Raw genomic sequence first — 23139 nt, 5'->3', positions numbered from 1 at the left:
AGTACACACACATACACACGCTCTCACCCCATGCTGTTTCCTCCTCTCTTTGGCCCCACCCCCAAGTGCCTGACAGCTCCTCCTGATTGGCTGCTGCCAATCAGGATGGAGGAAGCTGCATGTCCAGAGAGGTAATACCGGTATACACATACATGTCCAGTATTACCTCTCATGTTTTACTGGACAGTGTCCAAATACAGGACAGTCTGGTTCCATACTGGACACCTGGCAGCCCTAGGAGCATAGGGAGCGGTAGTAATCAAGCTCAAAACGCTGCAACCTCTTGTACACTTCAGAGGAAAATAAGGTTATGACGCTGGGACTGTAATGTATGATGCCATCTTACTCTGACAGGACACGGTCTTTCTTATTGTAGTGACATCATCAGAACAGCAGGAAGCAGCATTCTGACATCACAGGAGCTGGAACGAAGCAGAATGTGTCACTTTGCAGAGTCCGCAGAGCACGGTCAGCTCTGATTAACAGGGAAGAACATGCAGCGCTTTCATAAAGAGACTCAGGCCCACACCCACAGAGGGACACGAAGCTTTAGTGCATCTTCACTCTCATTCATACAAATAATAAAGCTTAGCAATCTTTTGTGCGTCTGGGACTCAAGGGGGGGGAGCGAGCTAGGGGGGAGAAGGAAGAGGGGGGGAAGGAAGAGGGGGGAGAAAGAAGAGGAGGGGGAAGGGAGAGAGGGGGGGAAGGGAGGGAGGGGGGGAAGGGAGAGGGGGGGAAGGGAGAGAGGGGGGAGGGAGAGAGGGGGGGAAGGGAGAGAGGGGGGGGAAGGGAGAGAGGGGGAAGGGAGAGAGGGGGGGAAGGGAGAGGGGGGGAAGGGAGAGAGGGGGGGAAGGGAGAGAGGGGGGAAGGGAGAGAAGGGGAGAAGGGGGGGGAGGGAGAGAGGGGTGAAATATGGAGAGTAGTGATGAAAGAATGCAGCAGTCTCCCCAAATGACTCACTAAGCCCTGTCATTGCTGTGGGGGGACCCAGGCTCAGACCCCCCTTCCCTGGACTGTCTGCTCACATCACAGCTTCATTCTCACCTTTCTTCAAACCTCAGCACAGGCACTGCCAGGAACCGTCCCGAAGCATGCTGGGATATGTCGTTTCTCGGTGCTTGCTCATCATAGAGCTATTCAGCAGCGTGGACTACAACTCCCAGAGGCACCCGGCGGTTTCATTTCCTGGTTTCCGAGGTGGCCAAGACATTAGTGTGATGTGTATAAAACTACAATTCCCGGCAGACACTCCGGGATGGCAGCAGAATGATGTGTGTGCAGATGTGGAAACACAAATCCCCCCTCAGCTGTGGTAATAACATGGTATTATTCAAATAAATACACATAACATGAATATCAGTCCAAATATACTGTCCACTTTCAGCACTCCAGTATGGAGCTGGAGGTAACTGAAAGCACTCTTCCATGTAACAAGCTATATCCAATGTACAATCGGATGTCATAGTTATTTTAACATTTCGGTATTACCAAAGCGTGAATAATAGGGGGTGGGGTATAATGATTACACAGTACATATATAATATGGGAGAAGGATTGATGCAGAAAGTCAGTGGTTATCATGGTTTGGAGTTAGATTGGAGTTAGATTGGTTATCATGGGTTGGCGTTACAGTGGTTATCATGGGTTGGCGTTACAGTGGTTATCATGGGTTGGCGTTACAGTGGTTATCATGGGTTGATGTTACAGTGGTTATCATGGGTCGGCGTTACAGTGATTATCATGGGTTGGAGTTAGAGTGGTTATCATGGGTTGACGTTACAGTGGTTATCATGGGTTGGCGTTACAGTGGTTATCATGGGTTGGAGTTACAGTGGTTATCATGGGTCGGCGTTACAGTGCTTATCATGTGTCGGCGTTACAGTGGTTATCATGGGTTGGCGTTACAGTGGTTATCATGGGTTGGAGTTAGAATGGGCTATGATGGGTCCCCTCACTGAACTCTGTATCCCTGCTGGATCCACGCACAGTCACTGTTGGTGGTTTCCATGGTTACTCATATTTGTGTATAGAGGGCAAAAAAAATCCTATATGTGATCAACATTTTGGGTGATATTGCAGTTTGTACACAGACTCTAGGGCAGGAGTGGCCAACTCCAGTCTTCAAGGGCCACCAACAGATCAGGTTTTAAACATATCCCTGCTTCAGCACAGGTGGCTCAGTCAGAATGACATACAAAATAAGAACATATGAACACAGACCAATACAATATGTATTGAGGGCCTAGTGAGAGCTACCAGTGAATTCTATCATGGGAATATTCTGTCCTGGTGTCTCCACTCAACCTTCGGCTGCGCTTATAGTGCCGGCGACGTGACGACAGGCTGCGGTCGCTGGAAAAATCAAATTGAGATGACTTCCAGCGATCGCGACCAAGCCGTCGCTCCGTCACGTTGCGCTTACTATAAGCGCACGCGCCGGCCAGAATGCATTTGTTTTTATGCGACGTTGCGTCGCTGTCGTCTTCACTATAAGCGCAGCCTTCTTTGTCATTGGTTGAAAGAACCAGATACAATCATAGTTAAGACAACAGAGCTGACATTTTACTTGTGACCCCAGTTCACAAGCCACGCCAGTCCATTACACACGTCAGTTATTATAAGGGTTATAAACACCATTCTGCTCCCCACGTAATATGGCGGCATGGCCGCTTCCACAGATAGGATGTTTTCTGCCCCACGTAATATGGCGGAGATACGGTGATGGGATCGGCGGCCATTGCTGATTCGGGCAATCTGATTTATGAACCCCGTCACAAATGATTACAGACCTTTACTTCTGCTGTGTAATTTGTCAGTGTATTGGATAACGCGGATACATCTTCCCGTTTCTAACACGGCGCAATGTATAGTTTCTTTCAAGTTATTTCATACGCATGATTTTCCCTTAACAAAGAAGGCCGCCAAGGGCTTCCTGGTTGAAACCTAGGTCAGTTGGTGACGTCAGAAACCGGAAGAGGTGGGCCTTGTTGCCGGCGTTCCAGGCGTTTCTAGTAACTTCCACCGCGCTCGAGCAATGTGACAGGAACCGGAGCGAGGCACGGAGACCTGACTCAGAGCCACGTCGCTGAGAATTCCCGCACAGTGAGACCCGGGACAGCATAATCTCCTGTTACCGCGTGGAACCGGGCCGGGTCAGACATGGCCAAGTGGGGAGAGGGAGACCCGCGCTGGATCGTGGAGCAGAGAGCGGACGCCACCAACGTGAACAACTGGCACTGGTGAGGGGGCCTGGGGGTTACAGCACCGGGGGAGGAGGTGGGCTCAGCACTGGTGAAGCAGGGTGGGGGGCACAGCACTGGTGAAGTAGGGTGGGGGGCACAGCACTGGTGAAGCAGCGTAGGGGGCACAGCACTGGTGAAGCAGGGTGGGGGGCACAGCACTGGTGAAGCACAGCACCGGTTGAGAGGAGGGGGGGGGGGCGCAGCACCGGTTGAGGAGGCGGGGGGAGAGGGGGGCAGCACCGGTATAGGAGGGGGGCCGGGAGGTACAGCTCTTGGTGAGGATGGGGGGAGGTACAGCACTGGGTGGTGGGGGGGGGGGGGGGTTAGGGGTACAGCATCAGGAGAGCGGTGAGTGCTCTGATCCTAATCTGGGTTGGGGATTGCTCCCATAATACCTCCACATTCACCATGCATACTAATACCCCCCCCCGCTGAGTGCTGAACACAAACCGATCACTGACATGTCCCCATCCTTGGTACCTCCCTGAGAAGATACTGGTGTATAATGGTACCGAGTATACATAGATACTAGCAGCTGATTAGGTAGGCCTCCCTTATCCTGTGGGGGATAAACGATTTCCGGGTTGCACCAGGTAATGGATTTGGGATATCGGTTTCTTATCCCTTTAACCACTCCCACTGTGTTGGTCCTAAGCGAGACCCCCGGAACCTGGTGTGGCGCCTTACTGCTTTGGTTCCTTGTCACAGCGCTGTGGGTGTGTACGTTGAGCTCCGTCCTCCGTTCCCCGAAGAGATACCGTAGTCTGCTGTTTGTATGGCTAACTTCTCATATACTGGTGCTGCCGCTGCCTCCCTTCATGGTGCCCGACACAGTACCAGGCGCCGTAGTGTAATACTTGCTGGGTAGGAAGTTTAGCTGCCCCCTCCCCGCGCTGGGCACAGTGTGTAATTGTAGCCGGCTGAATTCCACTCAGACACTTCACTTGAGCTCCTGCCGACCCCATGGACCAGTCAGCTGGTAAAAATAGACCATGGCACATAGTTCACAGCCAGAGTCCCAAATGACGACAATATGTTCCTAACGCAGAGATGGGTAACGCCACACGGGCCCTGCACTGTGTATGACATGATGTACATAAGGACCACTAAATCCCAGGTCAGAACAAGTGGCCCATCAAAACCAGAACTCTGTCTCCAGCGTCTCGCGCGCTCAGCAGTGGCAAGAGACGCTGCTATCAGGGGCCTTGCCAGGTTCAGAGAAGCCATGACAGCAGGCTGAGCCAATCACAGCACTCCTCCTAAATCCTGTGTATGAAACACCTTTATTAGGAAAAATAGGACCGCGACATTTCTGAAATCCGGTTAATCTGACAACTGGTTTAATGAGAACTGATTGTTTTGCTTTCATTACATCATTTTAATGTCCCAGGCTTTCTGCAAAATCTGTGTAAAAATTAAACCATTTTGTGAAACCTTTCTATTCAAAATGCATAGGAAACCATCAGGCAATATTAGAGACAAGCTCTGTATCTGTGCTCAGAGAAAATGCATGTATCACTATAGTCCTGTAATAAATCCAATATTTCATAACCCTTTCCACATCAACACAGGCAATAATCCAATGATAACTTGCTTGCAGAAATAGTCGGATAATACTCCTATGAGGGCGAGGTGTAGGGAAAATACAAACATAGGTTGGCCACACTGCTCAAAATGAACAAACAGTGGGACCCCAGCTAGTAATCCCAAGCATGATAACACTCCCCTGGAGCTAGACTAGATAACCTCCATAGAAGAGAAATAAAGCGTGCTCACACTTGGCAATGTTGTCAGTAGTCCTGTTTATAGTGTGCAGCTGCAAGATAGATACGGAAGGGTGTGTCCCTGGAGGGGACGTGCAGGCAGTGCACTGCTGTGAGGTGCATATAGAAAAAAGATGCCTCTACAGCGTCATGTGAACCTTGTTTGTCTTGTTCCTCAATAAAGAAGCTAATTTTTACTGCATTTGATCTTAGCCACCGTCGCATCTTTTCTATATGCACCTCACAGCAGTGCATTGCCTGCACGTCCCTTCCAGGGATAGACCCTTCAAAATGCATAGGAAGCTAAAGTGTGACCGCATGCTCATTTGCATGTCATTACCCAGACTCCTCAGTTGTCACGTGAGATGATGGCTGTTTGGTGACCTGAGGACTGGAACACGCCTGAGCCCGAGTGGTAGGATTGTGAGCGGGCTCTAATCCTCATTGTCTGTCTGGACGTTGCTTCTTGCAGGACGGAGAGAGACGCCTCAGGATGGTCGTCGGATAAGCTGAAGGAGCTGCTGATGGGGGTGAGAGTGGAGGGTGTGGAGGGGACCTGCGAGGTGACAGAAGTGAGTAAGCTGGATGGAGAGGCATCGATCAACAACCGCAAGGGGAAGCTCATCTTCTTCTATGAGTGGGACGTCAAACTGAACTGGACAGGTCAGCACCTCACAGCATCTCTGTCCTCCCTCCTGGTCATGGTCCTAATCTCCCCTCCCCCGGGGTTCACAGAACGAGTCCTTATTGGTGAAGCATTTAACCCCTTTGCTGCGAGAGGCGTTCAAGGCATTGTATTACCTTTGTGTGTGTGTGTGTGTGTGTGTGTGTGTGTGTGTGTGTGTCTCCGTCTCCATTCTGCAGCATATCAGGAAAAGGGAGAAATCTGTGTAGAATTTGGCAAGAGGGATGTTGCATCATAGTATCCCAGATTACACTGTCGCCTCCACCCTGTATTTGAAGTGTGGATTGCATACAAGAAATCCGTACCTTGTGTCTGACTAAGCCCGTGGTTAATCGGCTCTGCCATTCCGAGCTGATGCCTCCCAAATGTGGCACACAAATGTATGTCATTGTCCCGACTTCAATCTCCCAAACCTAAGAGACTAACTTGTCCGTGCAGGGACGTCCCCTTGTGGGGTGAAGTACAAAGGTTACGTGGAGATCCCGAACCTTTCAGATGAGAACGATGCCAGCGAGGTGGAGGTAAGACATCACCCCAGGGTTATCCTAAACATCTAGCCTCATTGAATTCCCACAGGTTATGGGACAGGCTGGGCTGTCACTTTCCCCCAAGCTTGCCAACAGGCACTGCAAATGTTCCGAGTAACGAGTACCTGCTGTTGTATCTCGGGGCGTGTAATGGAACAGGTTAATTACCTGGTACCCAGTCTCTGCTCTTTGAAGCTGGTGTTTTCCTCTTGTCGCTCTCCACAGATTACAAAATATATGGTTATTTTATAAAACCTATTGCTGAGTGTGAAAACAATTAGTGATTTAGGCTGACTTCAGTGTGTCAGTCCTCACGTGTTACCAACAGGTCGGGGTTTCAGAATATCCCTGCTTCAGAACAGGTGGCTCAATCAGGAGCTTAGTCTTTGACTGAGCTACTGATTGAGCCACCTGTGCTGAAGCAGGGATATCCGGAAAACTCGGCACGTTGGTGGCACTTGAGGACTGGAGTTGCCCACCCCTGGTATAAAACAAATAGGCAGAAGTGTAACCTGATATCTCTTCCCCCAGATCCGAGTCTCTCTAGCAAAGGACGAGCCCGACACCAACCTGACGGCACTAATGAGGAAGGAGGGAGCGCGGCAAATACGAGAGGCCGTGGCGTTCTACATCAGCGCCCTCCGAACAGGTAGGGATCGGGACGCCCCAAATATCTAATGGGGGAGGATAGAGACCTCAATCTGAAAGCCCTTCACTAAACCTGGGGGAGGGGCGGCACATATATTTAATTCTGATTTAACGGCTTTGCTGTAAGGGGGACCCCAAAGCATTGCACGCTGACAAAGGGTTAATTGCGTGTGACATTTGCTGTTTATGAACAGATTACTGAATGCTGTGGATATAACGCTGTGCTGTGAGGATCCTGTAAATCTGTGTATATGCAGCACACGGCAGCTGGCGTCACATGTTTTGTGCGTGAAGGTATTTCCCGTTTTTGGCCCTGACCTCGCGGTTTGTTCCTGCAGAGTTCACACAAGGAATGATCCTTCCCACAGCGAACGGGGTGTCGCATCCAGGAGCGCCCGCGCCGAGGCAGGATGTCGAGCCTGAGATGGTAATTGGGCAGATATCGTGCGTGCGCGCACCTGTCTGTAGGTTCACGCGCCTGTCACTGTGTGTGCGTGCGCACACCTGTCACTGTGTGTGTGTGTGTGTGTGTGCGTGCGCGCGCACACCTGTCACTGTGTGCATGTGCGCGCGCCTGTCACTGTGTGTGTGTGCGTGCGCACACCTGTCACTGTGTGCGTGTGCGCGCGCCTGTCACTGTGTGCGTGTGCGCGCGCCTGTCACTGTGTGTGTGTGTGCGTGCGCACACCTGTCACTGTGTGCGTGCGTGCGCGCACCTGTCTGTATGTTCACGCGCCTGCGAGCGCGCGTCTCGGTACTCGATCTGTTTTAACGGTCACTCAAACCAATGTTACTCGAACTCCAATACCAGATCTTCCGGCATCTCCCAGTGTTTAATAGGATTTGCTGTAAAAGTCCTTGCCGTCTCGTGGGGTTTGTATATGAATCCAAACATGTACTGCTGCGTTTCCGCCTCCGTTTCCATGGCAGTCCTGGCGGTGATGCATTCCCCACACAGGCAGCTTTCACCTCCAGTGCAGGGTTTGATTTACAAGAAGCTTAAAAAATTATTTAAAAAAAAATAATATATATATACAGTATATGCAGCCTTTGATTACCTTTATGGAGAACTAATTACCTACGCTGCCGATCGATTAGAGCTCCCGTGATCGATGAGCAAAATCCTGTTTCCCAGGGTTTACTAAATGGCCGCCTTTCCGTTTCAAATCAATCCTCCAGTCAGTGTAACTCAGCAGCTATGTATAGAACGCCAGTGCATCAGAAAAACAAGTCCTTGTAATGTAATAAACTGCAGTTGGAATTTACTCCTTCCAATGTACTGAGTGTACAATAACGTTGCCCTAATAGGGTTAGGGGACTAGTACCTAATGCCAACGGCACCATCAATAAGTAATACAGACCAAAGTCCCATAATGGTAACAAGGAGAAAAACAGGGTACAGCAACCCATAAAGTGGACTCACTTTTATTTCTCCTGGAGTGTCCAGCAGTATATGATTGGTAGGCGTGCAATCTCCCAGGTAAGCAGCAGGAACAGGTAGAAAAAATGGCAGTGCACTGCCAAAAGGAACAGAAGGAGGCTCACGGTTTGCAAAAGCAAAAGTTATTTATTGCATAAAAAAGATGGACTAAATGTCCCCCCTAAGCCACAGCACAGGTCCGCCAACGCGTTTCGGGCAGTATGAGACAGGGCATACTGTTCCTTTTGGCAGTGCACTGCCATTTTTTCTACCTGTAACTCAGCAGCTACAATGAATCTTTGTGTTACTAAAGTAACATCTATTGTTACAGTTTGCAGCTCAAAGTACGGGGAATATTTGTAACACTTCCCTGTTTGTACAAAAAATATATCAATGGCGCTCTGCACTAGTATTCTTTCCTGTTTGTGATACTTTGTTGCCAGGATCTTGCACACCTAACTTGTTGGTGGCCCTTCAGAACCGGAGTTAGCCTGCCCCCTCTGGCCTAAAATAATGTGTATATATCAGGAACACTTTTTTTGTTCTGTTAATGTCATAAATTGCTTTATATACATAGATTTCCTCTCTCCCTTACTGGCCCCAGGTTAACCCCTCGCTGACTGAGAGGCCTGCTGCAACACACTACTGCGCCGCTTTCTGTTTTGAGTTTTAAAGGTCAGGATATTTCTGGGTTTGTGGGGTCACTGATGGATCTGCCCCTCAGTACGTTACCCCGGAGCTGTCTTCCTCTCCGAACTGCAGAGTCTCCCTGGGAGTTTAATGTTACACTGTTGCATCGCAGGATAATTCTGCAGCATGTCCAACTCGTACAGTACTTTACTGGGAGAGAAGGGGGTGAATATTAGTGACTCTTCTCCTGTTTTTTCCTCTCCGAAGCAGAGAATCAAGTCCGTAAAGTGTCCCAGTGGGGGGGTGACGATCCCGACATGCAAGGTGACCTTGAAGGAGACTTTCCTGACCTCCCCCGAGGAGCTGTACAGAGTGTTCACCCGGCAGGAGGTACAGAGCTGGGCGCGTGCACATATACTGTACATATACACAAGCACATATACACCCAGTACATATACACCCATCTCGTTCTCTACTCCATATGGTGCTGTGAGTATGATGCTATTAACAATGCAGCAAAAGTGTGTGTGTGTGTGTGTGTGTGTGTGTGTACACACTTGGATGAAGTAGTGGAAAATCCTGTACAAGCTGCTTTGAGAACAGGACATTTGCAGCAAATGATGGTGCCACGCCATAGTTATCCTCCCCAATAAGCAGACCTGAAACTACAGACCAATCTACTTCCAGCCACAAGGTTTTTATGACGATAATCGCTAATCGGCTGCATCAGACCCGAGACTTCGCCCACAGAACAAGCCGGATTTCTGTGCATACAACACCATGGACCACGTACAACAAGTGATTTCCCCAACCAATGAATACGATCAACCACTCGTAGGATTTGTAGATTACGGAAAAGCATTTGATTGTCTTCACCTCAACGGGTCCAAGTGCATTAAAAAGGCAAAGTGACAAAGCATACATTGATATTATAAGGAACATTTACGAGAATGTCACATGAACCATTACATGAAGATCTAAGCAGGATAACGATCAGCGAGGGAGTGCGGCAGGGGGATAGTGTCACGAGGATCAGTAAGGGAGTGTGGCAGGGAGACACCGTGTCACCAGGATCAGTAAGGGAGTGTGGCAGGGAGATGCCAGGATCAGCGAGAGACTGCGGCAGGGAGACGCCAGGATCAGCGAGGGACTGCGGCAGGGAGATGCCAGGATCAGCGAGGGACTGCGGCAGGGAGATGCCAGGATCAGCGAGAGACTGCGGCAGGGAGACACCGTGTCACCAAAGCTTTTCACTGCAACACAAAGAATTGTTCAAGTCATTGAATGTCAGCAAGAACAAAGGGATCCCAACTATGCAAAGATTTAAACAAATGGGAGAGAACTAGAATAAGTCAGACTGTCTACCTTGGCGGTATGGAGCAATGGATGGGAACCTTTCCAATGAAATAAATAGAATGAAGATGGGATGTACAGTATAGCGCATTTGGAAGAAACAAGATAATGTTACAAGGGAACCTTCCACCAAGCCTCGAGGAAGGTGTTTTAAGCCGGGTGCTCGGCCCGTGCTCACATGTGAAACTTGGACCCTGAATGTGAAGATAATTCAGGAGCTTCCGACAACGCAAAGTAGTATGGAGAGATGCATGCTGGGTATTACCCGAAGTGACGGGAAAAAGAATGAATGAATGAAAATGACGGTGGGCCGGACAGATCGCAAGACGAAATGACCATCGTCGGACAGAGATGTTATCCCATGGAATCCAGTCAAGACGGCGACCAAAAGAAAGATGGGAGAATGAAGTCTGAACGTGTTAGAGCGATGTGGAGAGGCTTCCAAACGTGGTACCTGGGCGACTATTGTGGAGGCTTCATCCAGCAGCGGATTGACCAGGCCGGAAGATAACGTACACGCTTACCCGTGTGTAAAGGGGTTTACCAACCAGCCCCCCCAAGTGTCTCACTCGCCTCCCCCGCAGGGCATTAAAAATGAGCACTCGCACCCCTAAACCCATCACGCTACACCCCAATTACTCTGCTACAGGCAGGACTTACACCTCAGACGTCCTCCGCCCCCCTGTAATAGGAAAATATGCTAATTCAATTCAGCAAAAAGTGTCTGAAAATGAGGGCTATATCTTCAAAAGATAATTGGTTCAAGTAGTGATCAGACACGACTTGCATTGCACACTTACTAATAATACAAGGCGTACAGTGATCAGACACGACTTGCATTGCACACTTACTAATAATACAAGGCGTACAGTGATCAGACACGACTTGCATTGCACACTTACTAATAATACAAGGCGTACAGTGATCAGACACGACTTGCATTGCACACTTAATAATATTACAACAAGGCGCACAGTGATCAGACACGACTTGCATTGCACACTTAATAATATTACAACAAGGCGCACAGCGCTGGTCACATATTCACATACAGAACAGCGGGTCGGAGAGTTCCTAAAAAGGATTCCAATGGAAACGATACATTACCGGTGACCGTCTTGTAAGGGCTCCATTGAGGGGCAATAGAGCGAGATACACTGAGGGGTTTGGGGGGGCATACTGTGTGCGTGGATCTCTCCGGTGGGGTTCAGCGCCGCCTCCTTTTTATATCCCGACGCTGTGTATCTGAGACTCTGCCGACCCCTGGCAGGTCAGACTCTGCCGACCCCTGGCAGGCCGGTCACCCAACCGCCACTTTCTCTTCTCCCAGACACCTCACGACTAGGAACGCTCCCCCTGTAATCGCCAGATTAATGGTACCCGCATCCTCGCCTACAGAGGAATGTGCCGGGTGCCGGCACCGCCGGTGACCGTCCCTTTGTACCCTGGCGAGTGAAAGAAATGATCTTTCCTTGTAATATTTTCCCAATTCCCGGCTAATGACAACCGGTTGTGGTCAGGTTACACACACAGTGACACAACTGCAGTGTGTGCAGAATTCACATTATTATTATTTCTTGTTGGCCTGTAATGTGAAATATAAACCAGTCCTGTAAATCACCTTCAGCGCGTCTGGTTTTGATGTAAGTTCGGTCTTTGAAGCTCTCCAATCCAGAAAAGCATCTTCCCCATCACATGTGCATGCAACTTATCAACATGTGTTTGTGTAATACATGGACGGGCAACTCCCGTCCTCAGGGATATCCCGAAACCCTGACCTGTTGGCCCTTGAGGACAGAGTTGCCCACGGCAGGTGTAATGTAATCACCGAGACCTGGTCAGTTCCTGAACAAACGATGCTTTTGTCATTGTTTTGCCACTTTAAGCCATGAACCCGCAACCTATTCTGATACAAATCTGCATCACCAGCAATAAAGTTCTTTTGGTAAGAGGGTTAACCTCTCGGCTGCCTTACTGCACACACGTGACCTCTTAAAGGGCTCATTAGAGTGACCATATAGATATTTGTATGACGGATACACATGTAATTGCAAAATACAAGATCCTGTACAGAGAATCTCGAGTTTTATAAAGTTTTTTTTTTATCATCATTTATTGGAAGTCTGTGAGGTTTTGTATTTGTTTTTGTTTTTTTTTTTTAAGCAAGAATTGGAAGTTCATGTTGGTAAATGTGAGGTACTCACTATCACTGTGCACCATCCCTGCAGCCGCGCTGTTCTAATCTCTGCGCCTCCCCCCCTCTGTCTGCAGCTGGTGCAGGGTTTTACCCACGCCCCCGCGTCCTTAGTCCCAGAGAAAGGAGGCAAGTTCCAGCTACTGGGAGGCAACGTCAGCGGAGAATTCCTAGAGCTGGTGAGTAACGGCGTCGGCCCTTAGGGGTGAGGGGCCACGTCCCGAGGGGGAGGGGCCGCGGTCCTTGATTGAGCTGACAGTAGATTATTGTGCCCTGTTTGTAATGGTCACGGGAGTCTTTGCTTTGCTGCCAGAAAGTCCCACATTACTGCAGGCCTCTCTGGCAGGAAGGTTATACACCGTGCCACACCGTGCCACTTCTAGTCCGACACTGACTTACTGACACGTGCTGTGTGTCTGCAGGAACCGGACAAACGGATCGTCATGTCTTGGAGGTTTAAGTCCTGGCCGGCAGGTAAGGAAAACACGGGGTGGTGGGATTATCAGTAACAGGCTGGGTCTGCGATCTTACAATGATTACAGGGAGTGGAGAGGGGGTGTTTATGTTGGCGGGAAGTGGCTTATGATGAACATGTCAGTGGCTGCTTTAGAAGAAGTGAGGAAAGGGTTAATTAGAAAATGCTCCTTAAAGCTGCAGTTCAAGCTTCCGTTTTTTAAGTTTTTTTCCCCCCCATTTAATATATGCATCAATACAATCTGCACACTGACCAAGTGATTAGCGAAGATTCGGCTCGGGGGTTCACTAAATGGCTGTCAGTGCAGCAGAAGAGGACCAAAGATGCAAAGTTCTGTGGGGAAGATCATGTGACCAGGCAGTCACTAGATACAATTGGTGCACTGCTAGAGAGAGGGCAGGGCTCAAAAAGGGGCGTGCCGGAACCTTTTTCAGAAGAGGAAAGGGATGTGACTTTGTAAATGGTTGCTATAGAAACAAAAATGCTTGTTATATTAGAATACATTAAAAATTATTTAAAAAAATTTTTTAGTAGCATTTTAATGGAGCCTGGGTGTGTCTGGGTGTGTCCTTATGTACAGTAGGTGCTCAGAACTGACTGGGAAATATGAAGAGATGTGAGAACCTGGTCATGCATTGCTCATTCTGACAGTGTCGGGGCCAAGATAGATTCTCTCTCTTCCCCCCCCCCCGTTAGACAGATGTCCCCTGCACCCCACTTATAAGAAGTGGGGTGCAGGGGATACATTGTTAGAAGGTATCGTATACATGATAGGAATAACGTTTCTGGATGTTGTGCCAGGCGGAGTTGTATTTGCTTGTGACTGATTCCTGATCATGTGTTCCCCGCAGAGCATCACGCCTCCATCACACTGACCTTCACTGACAAAGGGGGAGAGACGGAACTTCGGATGGAGGGGAGGGGGGTTCCGCAGAGCGAGGAGGAGCGCACAAAGGAGGGCTGGAAGAGATATTACTTTGAGGGCATTAAGCAGACATTTGGATACGGAGCTATGCTGATCTAACGGGGGGTGGGGGGAGCTTTTTATACCTATTCTATATACACAAGGGAACGTCTTGTGGACTAAAGTTCGTATTTAATTTGTCTGTGGGGGTTTTATCTTCGTGATGAAAACGTCGCTCAGCTTCGCAGTGTCTCTGAGCAGCAAAGCATGCTGGGATAAGCGGTTTCCGGAGTGTCTGGTCCAGCGGTGGAATTGTGACCTGTGGCAGCGTCAGGCTCTGCCATGCGGAGCCGTGTACGTTATCCTATAATAAATACGTAAATTAACTTATCCACGTGCGAGTCTGATCTGTGAGGCATCGGGGGAGGGGGGATGCGAGTCTGATCTGTGAGGCATCGGGGGAGGGGGGATGCGAGTCTGATCTGTGAGGCATCGGGGGAGGGGGGATGCGAGTGATCTGTGAGGCATCGGGGGAGGGGGGGATGCGAGTCTGATCTGTGAGGCATCGGGGGAGGGGGGGGATGCGAGTCTGATCTGTGAGGCATCGGGGGAGGGGGGATGCGAGTCTGATCTGTGAGGCATCGGGGGAGGGGGGGATGCGAGTCTGATCTGTGAGGCATCGGGGGAGGGGGGGATGCGAGTCTGATCTGTGAGGCATCGGGGGAGGGGGGGATGCGAGTCTGATCTGTGAGGCATCGGGGGAGGGGGGGATGCGAGTCTGATCTGTGAGGCATCGGGGGAGGGGGGATGCGAGTCTGATCTGTGAGGCATCGGGGGAGGCGGGGATGCGAGTCTGATCTGTGAGGTATCGGGGGAGGGGGGGATGCGAGTCTGATCTGTGAGGCATCGGGGGAGGGGGGATGCGAGTCTGATCTGTGAGGTATCGGGGGAGGGGGGATGCGAGTCTGATCTGTGAGGCATCGGGGGAGGGGGGATGCGAGTCTGATCTGTGAGGCATCGGGGGAGGGGGGGATGCGAGTCTGATCTGTGAGGCATCGGGGGAGGGGGGGATGCGAGTCTGATCTGTGAGGCATCGGGGGAGGGGGGATGCGAGTCTGATCTGTGAGGTATCGGGGGAGGGGGGATGCGAGTCTGATCTGTGAGGCATCGGGGGAGGGGGGATGCGAGTCTGATCTGTGAGGCATCGGGGGAGGGGGGGATGCGAGTCTGATCTGTGAGGCATCGGGGGAGGGGGGGATGCGAGTCTGATCTGTGAGGCATCGGGGGAGGGGGGGATGCGAGTCTGATCTGTGAGGCATCGGGGGAGGGGGGGATGCGAGTCTGATCTGTGAGGCATCGGGGGAGGGGGGGATGCGAGTCTGATCTGTGAGGCATCGGGGGAGGGGGGATGCCAGTCTGATCTGTGAGGCATCGGGGGAGGGGGGATGCGAGTCTGATCTGTGAGGCATCGGGGGAGGGGGGATGCGAGTCTGATCTGTGAGGCATCGGGGGAGGGGGGGATGTGAGTCTGATCTGTGAGGCATCGGGGGAGGGGGGGGATACGAGTCTGATCTGTGAGGCATCGGGGGAGGGGGGGGATGCGAGTCTGATCTGTGAAGCATCGGGGAGGGGGGGGATGCGAGTCTGATCTGTGAGGCATCGGGGGAGGGGGGGATGCGAGTCTGATCTGTGAGGCATCGGGGAGGGGGGGGATGCGAGTCTGATCTGTGAGGCATCGGGGGAGGGGGGGATGCGAGTCTGATCTGTGAGGCATCGGGGGAGGGGGGGGATACGAGTCTGATCTGTGAGGCATCGGGGGAGGGGGGGGATGCGAGTCTGATCTGTGAAGCATCGGGGAGGGGGGGGATGCGAGTCTGATCTGTGAGGCATCGGGGGAGGGGGGGATGCGAGTCTGATCTGTGAGGCATCGGGGAGGGGGGGGATGCGAGTCTGATCTGTGAGGCATCGGGGGAGGGGGGGATGCGAGTCTGATCTGTGAGGCATCGGGGGAGGGGGGGATGCGAGTCTGATCTGTGAGGCATCGGGGGAGGGGGGATGCGAGTCTGATCTGTGAGGCATCGGGGGAGGGGGGATGGGAGTGATCTGTGAGGCATCGGGGGAGGGGGGGATGCGAATCCGATCTGTGAGGCATCGGGGGAGGGGGGGATGCGAGCCTGATCTGGGAGGCATCGGAGGAGGGGGGATGCGAGTCTGGTCTGGGAGGCGTCGGGGGAGGGGGGATGGGAGTGATCTGTGAGGCATCGGGGGAGGGGGGGATGCGAATCCGATCTGGGAGGCATCGGGGGAGGGGGGGATGCGAGCCTGATCTGGGAGGCATCGGAGGAGGGGGGATGCGAGTCTGATCTGGGAGGCGTCGGGGGAGAGGATGCGAGTCTGATCTGGGAGGCGTCGGGGGAGGGGGGGTCTGATCTCTGACATCGGGGGGGGGGGGGGGTGAGCACTTGGTTCATCAGAAACCCAGTAACTAATCTCCAGAACTTAAGCCACAGTTCCAATGTAAACCCCAGAGTGAGATCTTTGATACGCACTCTCTCCTCTCACACCACTTTACAGCCCCGTCTCATACTGGGGGGCTTGGACTGTATATTTAGGGAACAGCAGAGGGCGCTAAAGATAAGTAAAGATGAATTAATCCCAACCCTTGTCACCTGTTGTTTTTCAATGACGCAGAAAGGCAGAGGTCCCAAAATGCGGCCGTCGCCTACACAAGGGCTGCTGTGCCTCTAGGGGGTTGCATGCTGTTGGCTTTCCTTCCTCCCCACCACGAGGTTTGTTAGATTTGCGAGCACCAGTGGGGGGTGGGGGGGTACTTGCACGTGCTATGTAAACCCGGTGCTGGCTAGTGGCTCCTCATTGGTTTTGTGTATCCCAGTGAGAATGTTGTGTTGTGTATAACCATGTCTTATGAATCTCTTATCAGATCCATCGTCGCAGCTTCGGCGGAACTGTCAGGCCTGTAATTATAGGAACACCGTGAATACCTGAAATGGGTCTCCACCCACTGCGGATGGGCCCCAGATAACGATCCCCCTGAAAAGATTGTGCGGGCCGGAGGTGCCGACGCGGTCGGGCGCAGTACCCTTGGCACCAATCTTGGGTAGCTGGGCTCTATCCTATGCGGGTAGGGCCAGGCGGGCAGGATAGGGGGACCTAGGGTGAGCGGATGACGGGGCCGTGGAGTGTGTCTCACGGCGGAGTGTCTCCTTGTGGGCGGGTGGAGGAGGGCTCCCCCGCCGGAAGATACCGAGAATAGGGATGACAAAGGACTAAGATTATGGCTGACAGTTATTTTCTTATATTGTTAAAACAACAAAGTTGTGACCAATTTTTACTTCCACAAAAACGGTACCGTCTGTTTGTTAGGTGGGGGTGAGTAACCACGCGGTAGGCACGCCAAGCCTATAAGAGAGCCGGAGACAAGTGTAAACCCCTGTGTCTGAGGGAAACCGCGGGCGATTACGCATGCTGCTGTTACCTGTACGCTCACAGCAGGCCTGAGCCTCCGCTTCTTGCAGCCAGGCGTGAGCTCTCGTGCTGCGCCTCCACCTATGAGGGATCCCAGCGTTGGTGGGACAATTCCTCATTGAACTCAATACACTCAGTAATAACAATACCACTATATATATATATATATATATATATATATATATATATATATATATATACAAACACCCTGTTTTACTGTAACCCCACAGTATGCAACAACACACTGTGTGTCTTCCCCAAAGTACTGAGGGTGCCCTGGGCACCTAAACACCTGGTGTCCACAGAACAAGTCCCACCCAATGTGAGGTAGCGCTACACCCTGTGAAGTGGGGGTGCACAGTGGGTACCTTCCTGGTCAATGGCCTAACCAGGGAATGCTTGTTAATGGTGTTGGATCTTGTTAATGGTGTTGGGCCTCCAACACAATTCCCCTCACACCTTATCCAGGAAGCGGTCTGCGGTGAAGTCTCCAGCCGGAGGGTTCCCCTTCTCTGCTGCCACGTGCAGCCCTTGTCCCAGGCCGCTGGTCCCCGTGTGGACGTCCGTCCACCACCGCGGTAGTACTATGTGAGGAGGGTCTTTATCTGGGGCCTTCCCTACAATACGTATCTATAGTTGGCTCAGGGCCTGCGGGGAAGTCTGGCCAGCTCCCTGGACACTACCTCTTTCCTTGGCGCCTCCGTCAGCACTGGTTCGTGGGATCTCCGCACACAGAGGATATCCTGTTCATCTAAACAGCATCCCTCTCATTCGCTGGATCAGCCCATGTGATCCCCCCTTGAGGATTCTGGGACTCGTAGTCCCGTTACAATCCTTGAGGAGCAATTCCAAGATGGCCACCACTCTGACCACAACTGCACATGCGTGGCATTCACAAAATAGCCATCCCCACAAACTCCTAGGTCGCGCGGCGCTCTGTCGACCAGCTGAGTAGGGGAGATATTACCCCTCACTGGAGGTAAGGAGGGGGACTCTGCTGCACAAAGTAAGGGAGGGGGCAGCAGGGAAAGATTGCGCACCCCTGACCTAGCATGCAATGCTTCCACTGCAGCAAGGGATTCTGGGAATTCTTTCTTGGCTATATGCTAACATGGAGGTTTTTTGTCGCCTTTTTCACCCACCATAATTTAAAATGTGTACGGTAAACCTACACAGCCTTGAAAATGTCAAAGCCGGTACAACCAATCTCACACTGAGGAGACCCACAAGGTCAAAACAGATGTCTGTGAGTGGTTTGACTGGCTTTGCAACTAATCCCATGCTGTGCTTAAAAGCTGTTTGAACAGCAGAGTATTTTCTTATAAGGGTTCCATGTAAACATGGATTTCAGGCAAAAGGTGACACATTGTGTGCTCATTTGCGTGTCATTTCCCAGAATCCCTTGCTGCACTGTATGCTAGGTGATAATGGTGAAAGGCAGGGTTGCCGACCTGTCTCTCTAAGACATTTGAATGTGCTCACAAGTGATATTCTCTCGATCTCTCTCGAAATAGTCAGACACTCGTACTCATCTAATGCTTCTATAAATAAACATACACAATAACACAAACACCTATACACATCCCCATATATACAAACATGCACTCTGTGTTACAATACAAGGAAACATCACACTCTGGCCTGAGAGCAACAATGAATAATGCTATAAATTGGAATATAAAACTCACAGAACAGAGAAGGCTCGGCTAGTACAGTATGTATACAGTACCATATGTATACAGTACAATATGTATATACAGTATATACTAACAAATGTATACAGTACCATATGTATGTATACAGTGTATAGTACTGTATGCATACTGTATATAGTAACAAATGCATACAGTACTGTATGTATACAGTATATAGTAACGTATGTATGTATACAGTATATGGTACCATATGTATGTATACAGTATATAGATTGTGCACTCCAATAACTAAAACTGGAGGGACAAGTTCCCGAGATATCTCCATGAGTGACCCTGCTGAGACCAGTATGGACCTGCTGGTACCCATCCCCCACTGCTAACATGTGCGGGCTCTGGTACCGGTGGGTTCCTGGTACCGGCGGGTTCCTGGTACCGGCGGGTTCCTGGTCCACGTCTGCCCTGTTTCATTCCCAGGGATTTGGTTTTAGTTTGTTATAGTGATTTAGGTTCAGTGTCACACATTTGGATTACGTCCCACAGATTTGCTTTTAGTCCCAGTCATTTAAAGTCACTAGTAATGTATTATATATTGTATTATATTATATATTGTATTATATATTATATTATATTATATATTGTATTATATATTATATTATATTATATATTGTATTATATATTATATTATATTATATATTGTATTATATATTATATTATATATTGTATTATATATTATATTATATATTGTATTATATATTATATTATATATTGTATTATATATTATATTATATTATATATTATATTATATATTGTATTATATATTATATTATATTATATATTGTATTATATGGCACCGATGGGGCTTATTGTGCTAATACCACCTGCAAGTTCTCCATTGGCCACTAGATGGTGCTACAGAGCTGTTTCCAGCGAGGTGCCTCATAGTATATACAGTATGTATATATCCATGTACCAAGTGAAATGTGACAACATTGGGAGAGGGGACACCTGGTACCCGCCCGGGTCTGCAGGGCCTGTGACTGTGCTAATAAAATGCTTCACCCATTGGGTCAGAGAAATTATACATGGCCCCTACGATGGGACAGGGGGTGCGGGGGGCCCCGACGGGGGGGAGGGCGGCCACGATGGGACAGGAGGGTGCGGGGACCAGACACATCGGCCTGGTGTGTACAGAACGATAAAAAGATCAAAAGCAAGGGAGGGTGAGAGAAAGGGGTCAGTATGAGAACAGATAGGTGAGGCAGAGAGGAGACGGACTTCAGCAAGAGACAGGGAACAGAATTATGCAGATAAAGAATAATAATAATAGCATGTTCTTGTATAGCGCTGCTAGTTTTATGTAGCGCTTTACAGAGACATTTTGCAGACACAGGTCCCTGCCCCGTGGAGCTTACAATCTATATTTTTGGTGCCTGAGGCACAGGGAGATAAAGTGACTTGCTCAAGGTCACAAGGAATTGAGCCAGGTTCCCCTGCTCGGTGGGAGTCGGTGTCTTTACTCCCTGAGCCGCTCATTCTCCCTAAGGCCTCTGTCCCGCTGCGCTCGTTGGCGCGGGCGGCCATGTCGCGAGTTCCCCACCAGCAGGGGAATCCTGCGGAGCCGGTCCCGGTCCCCCCTGGCGGCACAGAGCACTACACGCTGTGGCGCGTCAGCCGCTACGGGATACAAGAGAATGGTGATCCCTAGCGTTGACGCGTCACGTGGTGTGGCTGTGAGCCAATGGGCAGGGGAGGCTTCGGGAGGAGGAGAGGCTTCGGGGAGCGGGGAGGAGTGTGGAGTGAAAGCGTGAGTGCCTGTTTGTGTGTGTGTATGTGTGTGCCTGAGTGCGAGTGCCTGTCTGTGTGTGTGTATGAGTGCGTGAGTGCCTGCCTCTGTCTGTGTGTGTGTGTGTATGTGTGTATGAGTGCGTGAGTGCCTGCCTGTGTGTGTGCGTGTGTGTGTGTATGAGTGCGTGAGTGCCTGCCTGTGTGTGTGTGTGTGTGTGTGTGTGTGTGTGTGTGTGTGTGTGTATGAGTGCGTGAGTGCCTGCCTGTGTGTGTGTGTGTGTGTGTGTATGAGTGCCTGCGTGTGTGTGTGTTTAATACTTACCCTCAGCAGCTCCAGCCCGAGTCCGTGGAGGGAGGGGGGGGAGAGTAGCGGGTCCCTCTGCTCAAGCCACGCCCCCCCTCCCTGTCAATCCTCCCACTCCCGCCCACCTCCCGCTCCCTACAGACCGCATGTCGCGGTCTGTGTATGTCAGCGCACCGCCTGTCTGCAGTGCGGGTGCGCTGACTCTGGGAGCGGGGCCTTAGCCTAAGAATGAAGTGGAAATAGCCGTGTTAGTCCAGTTGCGATGTGCAGAGTAAAGGATTACTTCAGTAATAGGTGGTACCTATTTTATTTGGACTAACACTTGATATTATAGGACAAGCGTTCGGGAGTCCTCTCTTCCTCAGGTATGGCAGCTCTGAGGAAGAGAGGAGAACTCTCGAAAGCTTGTCATATAATATCAATTATTAGTCCAAATAAAAAATGTATCACCTAATACTAGGGTTGCCCTGTGGCTTCTCCAAAAATACTGGACACAACGGTGAAAGGTGCGACGAGCTCAGACACACACACACCTCTATCTGCTCCATGCTGTTTCCTCCTCTAGTTGGCCCTACCCCCAGGCTTCTGACACCTCCTCCTGATTGGTTGCTGCTGGGTAATGCAGCCAATCAGGATGGAGGAAGCCCCCAAGCAACAACCCTGCTCTCTTCCTGCTTGGGGTAATCCTACTGACCCCTAAGCCGGCCAGGTCACTATGTCCAGAGAGGTAATACCGGTATACACATACACGCCCAGAGAGGTAATACCGGTATACACATACACGCCCAGAGAGGTAATACCGGTATACACATACACGCCCAGAGAGGTAATACCGGTATACACATACACGCCCAGAGAGGTAATACCGGTATACACATACACGCCCAGAGAGGTAATACCGGTATATACATACACGCCCAGAGAGGTAATAACGGTATACACATACACGCCCAGAGAGGTAATAACGGTATACACATACACACCCAGAGAGGTAATACCGGTGGTATACACATACACGCCCAGAGAGGTAATACCGGTATACACATACACGTCCAGAGAGGTAATAACGGTATACACATACACGCCCAGAGAGGTAATACCGGTATACACATACACTCCCGGAGAGGTAATACTGGTATACACATACACGCCCAGAGAGGTAATACCGGTATACACATACACGTCCAGAGAGGTAATACCGGTATACACATACATGCCCAGAGAGGTAATACCGGTATACACATACACACCCAGAGGGGTAATACCGGTATACACATACACGCCCAGAGAGGTAATACCGGTATACACATACACTCCCGGAGAGGTAATACCGGTATACACATACACTCCCGGAGAGGTAATACCAGTATACACATACACGCCCAGAGAGGTAATACCGGTATACACATACACGCACAGAGAGGTAATACCGGTATACACATACACGCCCAGAGAGGTAATACCGGTATACACATACACGCCCAGAGGGGTAATACCGGTATACACATACACGCCCAGAGAGGTAATACCGGTATATACATACACGCCCAGAGAGGTAATACCGGTATATACATACACGCACAGACAGGTAATACCGGTATACACATACACGCCCAGAGAGGTAATACCGGTATACACAAACACGCCCAGAGAGATAATACCGGTATACACATACACGCCCAGAGAGGTAATACCGGTATACACATACACGCCCAGAGAGGTAATACCGGTATACACATACACGCCCAGAGTGGTAATACCGGTATATACATACACGCCCAGAGTGGTAATACCGGTATATACATACACGCCCAGAGAGGTAATACCGGTATACACATACACGCCCAGAGAGGTAATACCGGTATACACATACACGCCCAGAGAGGTAATACCGGTATACACGTACACGCCCAGAGAGGTAATACCGGTATACACGTACACGCCCAGAGAGGTAATACCGGTATACACGTACACGCCCAGAGAGGTAATACCGGTATACACGTACACGCCCAGAGAGGTAATACCGGTATACACGTACACGCCCAGAGAGGTAATACCGGTATAC

At 50.5% G+C, this 23139-nt stretch overlaps 2 protein-coding genes across 15 annotated transcripts in view; one reads left to right on the top strand and one right to left on the bottom strand.

Moving 5' to 3' along the window:
• VIPAS39 (VPS33B interacting protein, apical-basolateral polarity regulator, spe-39 homolog) overlaps window positions 1–4051 on the bottom strand; it is a 34774-nt gene extending 30723 nt beyond the window's left edge. For 4 of the 11 annotated variants that reach the window (XM_075614655.1, XM_075614654.1, XM_075614664.1 and 1 more), the window contains exons 1-2: window positions 964–1089; window positions 347–422 (exon numbers count right to left, since the gene is read on the bottom strand). The gene's annotated coding sequence lies outside the window, so the exon portion shown is untranslated. Of the gene's footprint in view, window positions 1–346; window positions 423–963; window positions 1186–3932 lie in introns of those variants that run through there. The other 7 variants (XM_075614659.1, XM_075614658.1, XM_075614656.1 and 4 more) reach the window with 4 other exon arrangements.
• Window positions 2970–23139, top strand: part of AHSA1 (activator of HSP90 ATPase activity 1) — a 44436-nt gene continuing 24266 nt past the window's right edge. The window contains exons 1-9 of one of the 4 annotated variants that reach the window (XM_075614676.1): window positions 2970–3242; window positions 5481–5671; window positions 6132–6214; window positions 6752–6869; window positions 7207–7295; window positions 9189–9308; window positions 12543–12644; window positions 12888–12939; window positions 13792–14234. In XM_075614676.1, the coding sequence (XP_075470791.1) occupies window positions 3163–3242; window positions 5481–5671; window positions 6132–6214; window positions 6752–6869; window positions 7207–7295; window positions 9189–9308; window positions 12543–12644; window positions 12888–12939; window positions 13792–13964 (1008 nt within the window). In that variant the 5' untranslated portion in view covers window positions 2970–3162 and the 3' untranslated portion in view covers window positions 13965–14234. Of the gene's footprint in view, window positions 3243–5480; window positions 5672–6131; window positions 6215–6751; window positions 6870–7206; window positions 7296–9185; window positions 9309–12542; window positions 12645–12887; window positions 12940–13791; window positions 14235–23139 lie in introns of those variants that run through there. The other 3 variants (XM_075614675.1, XM_075614677.1, XM_075614678.1) reach the window with 3 other exon arrangements.

The sequence above is a fragment of the Ascaphus truei genome, chromosome 9, assembly GCF_040206685.1.
Source record: "Ascaphus truei isolate aAscTru1 chromosome 9, aAscTru1.hap1, whole genome shotgun sequence".
Classification (NCBI taxonomy): Eukaryota; Metazoa; Chordata; class Amphibia; order Anura; family Ascaphidae; genus Ascaphus; species Ascaphus truei.
This window is presented reverse-complemented; position numbering and strand designations above follow the sequence as displayed.